A 9,036-nucleotide genomic window follows, 5' to 3' on the forward strand; every position below is an offset into this window, starting at 1 on the left:
TTCCCTCTCCCTCTTTACCCTCTTTCTCTTCTTCTCTCCCTCTCTGTCATAAAGGGGGATTTAAAAAAAGAGCAATTAAAAAGAAAGATATTGAGGGCCAGCAAATGGCATGGTTGTTGGGGCGCTGGACTTCCACATGGCCAATCCGTGGTTTGAGTCCCAGACTCAGTGATTTGCTTTCACACTTTTTCTCTGTCTCTGTCTCTGATAACTGTAGCAAGTTAAAATAAAAATAATAATAATAAGGGGCCAGCAGGTGGCATGGTGGTTAAGGTGCTGGACTCTCACATGGTGGATCACAGTTTGAGTCCCGGACCTGGCGGCTTGCTTTTTCACTCCCCCCATCCCTCTCTGATCAAATTAAAATAAATAAATAAATAAATAAATAAATAAATAAATAAATAAAGTTAAATAATAAAAAAATGAGAATAATAACAATTCCTATCAAATGAGATTGTTGAGCAGAATTTAAAAATTCTTACATTTTTATCTTCAGTTGTGGTAAAATATGCATGGCAGAAAATCTACCATGTGAAGGCCCCGTAGCCTAGTGATAAAGGGGGCTGGATCCCACATAGTCTATTGCGGTTCAAATCTTGGTCCCAGTAGCTTGAAAGATAACTCTGCGTGTGTGTACATTGTGCCAGTTTCTTTTTGTTTTAGGCTAACACAGGAGGCAACTACTATATTCACAGCATATGGAACTATTACTACTACCTAATTTTAGGACGAAAAAGAAACCCTGCACCCACTAGCAGCTGTTCCCCATCACCCCTTCCCAAAGTCCCTGGAAACCTCTAATTTCTCTATGAATTTGTCTATTCTGGACAATTTTGTGTAAAAGGAATCATATAGTATGTGGCCTTTTGCATTTTTCACCTAGCATAATGTTTTTAAGGTTCTATGTCATAGCATGTATCAGTACTTCATTCCTTCTTATGGCAGAATAATCTTCCACTGTATGTGTATACCACATTTTGTTTATCCATTTTGCAGCTGATGGATATTCAGGTTGTCTTCATATTTTGGCTATTATGAATAATGCTATGAACATCCATGCCCAAGTTCTAGTGTGGATGCCTGTTTCCATTTCTTTGGGGTATATCCCTAGTAGCGGAACTGCTGGGTCACTTAGTAACCATGTTTCACAGTTTGGGCAATTGCCAACTGTAGTCTACAGCTGTTAGCCCATTTAACATTGCCATTAGCAATATGTGAGGGCTCCAATTTCTCTATATACTTGTCAACACTTGTTATTGTCTTTTTATTATGGATATGAAGTGGTATCTCATTGTAGTTTTGATTTGTATTTTCCTAATGACTAATAATGATAAACATCTTACGTGCTTATTGATAATTTTTATATCTTCAAAGAACGTCTATTCATATCCTTTGCCTTTTAAAATTGCATCAGGTGGCATAATGGTTAAGATGCTGGATCTCATACAGGCAACTCTACAATTTGAGTCCTGGACTAGGCAGCTTGAAAGACACACAGGACAGGACAGGTGTGAGTGCATGTCTAAAATCCCGAGAGAAGGGACTGCGGCATGACTATATCCCCTGGGGGATCATTTCTCATTTTCTCCATCTCTCTATCTCTCTTTGTCCCTTTCCAGTGAGTGCATGCACCCCATGGCAAAATCTAAGGAAAAAATTGTATTTTTAAAAATTATTCTAAGCGTTATTTAAATATTTTGAATTCTAAATCCTTACCAGATACGTTTACAAATTTTTTCCAACTTTGTGAGTTGTCTTTTTACTTTGATGGTATCTTTTCTGTCTTGAAGGTTAGTCCTAGACTTTTTTTAATTTTTAAAAATATTATTTAATTTAATTTTATTTTTTTCTTCAATTTGACCAGAGAGAGACAGAGAGTGAGAGTGAGAAAGGAAGCCACCAGGTCTGGGACTCAACCCATGATTGTGCATATGAGAGTCCAGTACCCCAACCACCACGCCATTTGCCAGCCCCAGTCCTAGACTTTCAAAGCTTAAAGAAAACTAATAGATCAGTAATCTGATTTACCTCTTTCATTTTATGGATAAGAACGCTAAATTCCAATAAATTGAATTAGTTTCTTTAATGGCACAGTCAGAAATACTTGCTTTGTAAATTGTACTGTGATACCAAATAGGTTACAATGTAATAAGAGGCTTTAAAAAAATCACAAATGGGTGCTCATATGGTAGAACTGCAGGAGACCAGTGTCATAATGTCAGTAGCTCATTCATCTGTCCATGCCAAATGGATCGTGAGGAGGGTGATTGGGACAGTGAGGCAAAAAACTGCTAAAGTGAGAGTGATCAGGCTTGTTCCAAATCCCTATTTATTAAAGTATTTTAATAAGAGGAAAACCTACTTTGCCCATGCCTTCAGCAGAGCACAGTCAGGGATATTGTGCTTTTTATTTTTTTTATTTTTTATTTATTTATTTTTTTGGAGAGGTTTTCGCTATAGGGCGCGTGCGCTCGCCAGACAGACAGAGAGAGACATAGAGACAGAAAGCGAGAAATCACCCCCCAGGGGGGATGGTCACGCCGCAATCCCTTCTCCTCCATTCTCCTCTTGGGATCTTGGGCACGCACGCACACGCGCCCGGCGTGAGATTTAAGCCACCGGGTCTGAGACGCGAACCGCGGTCGACTACGTGGGAGTCCAGCAACATAGCCATTACGCTAACTGCTGGTTCCCAGGGATATTGTGCTTTGAAAGCTTTACCTGGGACCAACAGGTGGCGTGGTGGTTAAGGCTCTGGACACTCCCATATGGCCGACCATGGTCTGAGTCCCAGACGTGGTGGTTTGCTTTCTCACTTCCTTTCTTTCTCTGTCTCTCTCTCCAGTCAAATTAAAATAAAATGAATAAAGAAATAATTTTTTTTGAAAGCTTTACTTGTTTCACAAACGAATAATGTAAAACATGAACTGGCCAAGATCGTTTTCAAAGTTGAAAAAGTAATAGATCCAGTGGACAGGAAAACCCTGTGTGGGAACTACCTACCTGTAGAGTCCAGTCAGTTCGGAAACCACCCACCCAACCAGAACTCTAGAACTCAGTATCTCCTCAACACAGTGAAGAAGGATTAGAAGGAGTCGAAGGGAAAGACTAACATGTTTACTTTATGGGAAAGAAAATTTTCTCAGTTTTATAATAAACTACCTAGTTAATCTTGTAGTATATTATTAAATAGCTAAAATTAAATGAAAAAAAAATCACAAATGAAGCCATTAGAAAACAATTAAAATTCTTGACAATCACATGTGAACACTGTGTGGATTCAAGGCAAAAACAAGTTAAAAAATAGCTGGAAAGATAATAGCGTTCAATCACTTTATGCACAAGTAGACACGGAGGGTAGAAACTGACAAAACAATTAGGGAAATAGCTATGGGATTAGAACATGTAAATCAAAGTATTAAATGCTATTTTTAAAAGGCCTTCATTATCCGTTTTTACACTCACCTTTACTTGCAGTTTTCATCAGCTTATGTAGAGAAGCTATTCCTTTTGCTTGAAGGCAAGAATAAGAGTCAAAGTTAAACAAATTTCTGAAATTACATAAAGTAGAAAATGAGCATATAATGTATCTTACTGTTTCCCCAAATGAGTTGGAGACTGAAGAAAATGTCAGTTATATGGGATAACCATCTTAGTTTAGATTGCTTTTCTTGGTACCTTAATATATCAAACTCCAAAAGCAAATATTGAAAAGCCCTATAGAGTCAGCACTGAAATTAAAACTATTATTATCATCATCATTGGTTTTCTATATGGCGTGTATGCTCATAGGGGTGTTTCTTTAATGCACTATAGACTTCACAGGATACAATATGTTTTGGTGGCAGCTAGTGGATTAGGGTTTACATAGTGGGATGATCATCCCAGTCAAGAGAACAAGCTCTGTATCCTCAGGAACAAGCACACGACCTCAAATGTGTTCGTTCTTAGAAAATTCTTATTACAGTATAATACAGAGCAGGTCCTTCTCTCCTTGTTCCAACTTGGGAGCATTTGGCAACATATTTCTCATGTGGATGAGCAGGGGTGCGTGTGAAACATACATGTTTGATTAGAGACTGGGAGAATAGGAGAGCAATAAGGGGAAGTGGGGATGAAAATTTTAATTTTTAGAGAAGATAATCAAAGAGGGAAAAAGAAAAGATAGAAGAAGAGAAATGAGTGAGAGAAAGTAAACAGGATTGGAAAGTGGTGCTTTCTTGGCTGTGTAAATTTTTTTAAAAAAGAATTCTCTCTTCCTTCTTTCTCTTTCTTCCTTCCTTCCTTCCTTCCTCTTGTCAGTCAATCAGTAAGCATTTACTGAACACCTGCTCTGTACTCAAAAGCTAAGCCTCAGAAGAAGCAGGAACTTTGCTTATCTCTTGTTCATCAGTAAACTTTCTGCACAGTGCCTGGGATCTCAGTTCTTATTGATGAAAGTAGAGCTTATATTATGGTTCCAATATCCTTATATTCAGTAGCATGATTTTATTTAATTTTATTTTTTAAACTTAAATTTACTTATTTACATTCATTCACTATACATTACTATAACATACGAAATGAGATTTCCCATCCAGAATACACTGAATATTGGCTCAATCAAGCACAACAACATACATGTTATCATCAACAAATAATTTTTCACTTCTTGTTTCCTGTCTATTTTGCTTTATTTTTGGCCATCCTTGATTCCCTATCTCACCCTCTGCTGTGCCCCACCCTCCTCCCACATTGTCTCTGGTATTCATGGTTGCTTTCTGTGCCTTTTTCCACCCATTTTATTGATTTGCTAATGAACTTAATTAATCTAAATATTTCCAATAGCAAGCGCAGCTGATATATACATATCTATGAACACAAGTTTGACTTCAGGCATAAACCTCAATGAGTAGAATGAAAATACTATAAAGTAGCACCTAGCTGGGGCTATATAGCTTACTGCAGTCATCAAATATGCATTTTTAAAAAAAATTCAAGAAAAACATCTTTCGTGGTTTTTTTCTCCTGAAACATTTTTAAAAATTGATTAATTTTCATTCAACTCCTATCATCATCACAGCATACAAAGTGTAGTTTCCTATTCAGAATATACTGCATAGTGGCTTAATCATGCATGTTATCATCAATAATTTTCCATTTATTTATTTATTTATTTATTTATTTATTTTTAGAGTTTTTTGCTATAGGGTGCATGCACTCGCCAGAAAGACAGAGGGAGACAGAGAGACAGAAAGCGAGAAATCACTCCCCATAGGAGATGGCCACGCAGTGATCCCTCATCCTCCATTCTCCTCTCGGGATCCTGGGCATGTACGCACATGTGCCCAGTGTGAGTTTAAGCCACTGGGTCCGGGACTCGAATTGTGGTTGACTACATGAGAGTCCAATGACATAGCCATCACGCCAACTGCTGGTCCATTTTTATTTTATTTTTAAATTTCCTAGATGGCATGTGTACTCACCAGAGAAACATAGAGGGCGAGAAAGAGCATGAGAACTAGAATGAGAGAGAGAAAGGAGAAAGCATCCCCCAGAGGGGATGGCCATGCTACAGTTCTTTCTCCTACATTCTCCCCTCAAGATTTTAGGCACATATGCACACACGCCTGGTGTGTTTTTTAAGCCACTGGGTCTAGGACTTAAACTGCACAGTTGACCATGTGGGATCCAGTCACCTAATCACCATGCCACTAGCTAGCCCCAAAAGGCAAGTTTTATATTGCCTCTATTGATCAGTTTCACATTGTAGTGTTCAAATTTTCATTTGTTCTGTTCTTTTCTCTTCTTTTTTTTGAGAGGTTTTTGCTATAGGGCACATGTGCTCACCAGAAAGACAGAGACAAACAGACAGAAAGTGGGAAATCAGGCCCCCAGGGGGTTTGGTCATGCCACAATTCCTTCCCCTCCATTCTTCTCTTAGGATCTTGGGCATGCATGCACATGCTCCTGGAGTGAATTTAACCCACTGAGTTCAGGACTCGAACCATGGGAGTCCAGTGACATGGCCATTACGCCAACTGCTGGTCCTTCATTTGTTCTTTTCTATGTAAACACAGAATATAGTGTCTTATCATGGGAAACATTTTAGGAAAAAATAAATATCATAAGGAACTGGGCAAACAGAAAGTAATGAGATTATATATTAAGTTCCAAAAAGGAACTTTAGATCACTAGATATATGTATAACTAGGTAAAATTAGTAAGAAAATAGGATATATTGGGTCTTTGGGAAAGTCATGAAGCATTTTTGCATAGAAAAACATAGAAAAATATATCATGACTTTCCTAACAGCCTAATTAATACACTGTAAGTAGGAATTAAAAACTAAATGCACAAAAATTGTGTATGGATAAGGAAAAAAATTAGTCATGATAAAATGATCAATTATCTGAGGCCAGCAGGTGGCATGGGGTTTAGGGCACTGGACTGCCACATGGCTGACCATGGTTTGAGTCCTAGACCTGGTGGCTTGCTTTCTCACTTTCTCTCTCTCTCTGGTGAGTGTATGTGCCCTATAGCAAATTAAAACAAACAAACAGACAGCAATAATAATAATTAATAAAATTAGGGGATAGCAGGTGGCATGGTGGTTAAGGCACTGGACTCCCACATGGGCAACTGTGGTTCAAGTCCCGAACTGGCTTGCTTTCTTACTTTCCTTCTCTTTCTCTCTGGTGACCACCTGCGTCCTATAGCAAATTAAAAAAGTAATAATAAAATTTTTTTAATTAAATAAATAATTCTTTAAAATTTTTTTCCCCTTTTCAGGCCAGCAAGGAACACGGAGGTTAAGGCAGCTGGATCCCATGTACCAACTCTGTAGGTAAGAGTCCCAGACTGGGAGGCTTAAAAATCATGCTGGGCATATGTGTATGTGTGTCCATATATGTATAACTAGGTAAAATTAGTAAGAAAATAGGATATATTGGGTCTTTGGGAAAGTCATGAAGCATTTTTGCATAGAAAAACATAGAAAAATATATCATGACTTTCCTAACAGCCTAATTAATACACTGTAAGTAGGAATTAAAAACTAAATGCACAAAAATTGTGTATGGATAAGGAAAAAAATTAGTCATGATAAAATGATCAATTATCTGAGGCCAGCAGGTGGCATGGGGTTTAGGGCACTGGACTGCCACATGGCTGACCATGGTTTGAGTCCTAGACCTGGTGGCTTGCTTTCTCACTTTCTCTCTCTCTCTGGTGAGTGTATGTGCCCTATAGCAAATTAAAACAAACAAACAGACAGCAATAATAATAATTAATAAAATTAGGGGATAGCAGGTGGCATGGTGGTTAAGGCACTGGACTCCCACATGGGCAACTGTGGTTCAAGTCCCGAACTGGCTTGCTTTCTTACTTTCCTTCTCTTTCTCTCTGGTGACCACCTGCGTCCTATAGCAAATTAAAAAAGTAATAATAAAATTTTTTTAATTAAATAAATAATTCTTTAAAATTTTTTTCCCCTTTTCAGGCCAGCAAGGAACACGGAGGTTAAGGCAGCTGGATCCCATGTACCAACTCTGTAGGTAAGAGTCCCAGACTGGGAGGCTTAAAAATCATGCTGGGCATATGTGTATGTGTGTCCAAAATCCCAAGAGGAGAATGGAGGAGAAATGGCATGGCCATTCGCTCTGGAGAGTAATTTCTAATTTTCCCTCCCTTGCTCTATTTCTGGAGAGTACACACATCATATAACAAAAAGAAAAAAAAAATCGCTTTTACATTCTTTCATTTTCAAAATCTGGAAATTTTCTATAACGAGCATATACTACTTTCATGACCAAGAAAACACATATAAAAATAAATGTAGAGCATTGGATTGTCAATTTTATATTATATCATAAATTTTTACTCACGTCTGAACTTTTTCAGACCCTCCATTATTGAATGCACATTAATCTTCCCATTTCCTGAAAAACATTTTGATTCAGATACAGATACAGAAACAGTCATATAACTCTCAAAAATTGACAAAACTTGTGAAATCATTAAAACTACACAGTTGGCCAGAATATCTTCCGTGAGTTAGAAGAACTAGAAACATTGGTTTACTTGGGAATCTTGATTCATTTTTTTCCCTCTCAGTTGAGTATGATGGAAAGAAGGCTGAATCTTTCAGGGAAACAAATCTCTCTACCTCCTTAATGCAGTTCCTCTTTTCTGTGTGTCAAGGTATTACATTCTGTAGGTCAGGAATGGAAAGGGATATACAGAAATAAACAGATCTCAAAACTGAAAAGAGCAATATGTCGCCAAATGCTCATGAGTTGAAACAGGAAGAGAAGGACTTGCTCCATTTTATGTTCTAATGAGTATTTCCTGAGAACCACATGTGAGATGGTGTGCTTGTCACTGAGGATACAGAGTATGTTTCTCTGACTGGGATGATCTTCCCACACTTGCTCAGCCTAAAGTCTTCTCCAGGAAATCTCAATCTTGGATAAATGCTCCCTTATCGCCCTCTGCAGGTGTTCACCACATTGTATCAGAAATATTTTGTTTATGCCTATGTCTGCTATACAAGCTCTTTGACTCTACAAGGCTGTGACTCATTTATCCTGGTGTCCTTAGCAGCTGACACAGAGTGTAGCACATACATAGCATCCTCTCTTTAAAGGACTTTATGGTCTGTGGGAGATAATGTAAGTTTGCCCTAAGGAAGAGAGCAAAAAGGGATCAGTGAATGATGAAGGACAGTGATAGGAGTGTGGAGAGGAGCCGGACCAGAAAACAGGAAAAGAGTAGTTGGTACCCAAAAAGTTAATGAGAAACCCAGAAATAGACTGATTGATTTTTCTCAATAAAACTGTACATATTTATAGTATACAACATAATGTTTAAATTATTTGTTTGTTCATCCATTTAGACAGAATCTCACTCTGTTGTGATCCTCCTAGCACAGTCTTCCAAAGAACTGGGACTCCAGGTATGCCACAATGCCCAGCTCTTAGGGTGTGCTGGCCTTCCATGTGGCCTCAGCCTACTGGGCAGTAGCGTTTCTGCTGCCACTGTGGCTAGGTCTAAAA

General features: G+C 38.2%; 1 protein-coding gene and 1 pseudogene across 1 annotated transcript in view; one reads left to right on the forward strand and one right to left on the reverse strand.

Annotated features, from left to right (window-relative positions):
- The window catches only part of EFCAB3 (EF-hand calcium binding domain 3), a 119,139-nt gene that overhangs the window by 41,761 nt on the left and 68,342 nt on the right, over positions 1 to 9,036 (reverse strand). Inside the window, exons 18-19 of the mRNA XM_006159101.3 lie at positions 7,867 to 7,920; positions 3,466 to 3,513 (exon numbers count right to left, since the gene is read on the reverse strand). Of these exons, the coding sequence (XP_006159163.1) occupies positions 3,466 to 3,513; positions 7,867 to 7,920 (102 nt within the window). The remainder of the gene's footprint in view (positions 1 to 3,465; positions 3,514 to 7,866; positions 7,921 to 9,036) is intronic.
- Positions 2,216 to 3,078, forward strand: LOC102481052 (28S ribosomal protein S17, mitochondrial-like; annotated as a pseudogene).

The sequence above is a fragment of the Tupaia chinensis genome, unplaced genomic scaffold (assembly GCF_000334495.1).
Source record: "Tupaia chinensis unplaced genomic scaffold, TupChi_1.0 Scaffold000624_1, whole genome shotgun sequence".
NCBI lineage: Eukaryota > Metazoa > Chordata > Mammalia > Scandentia > Tupaiidae > Tupaia > Tupaia belangeri.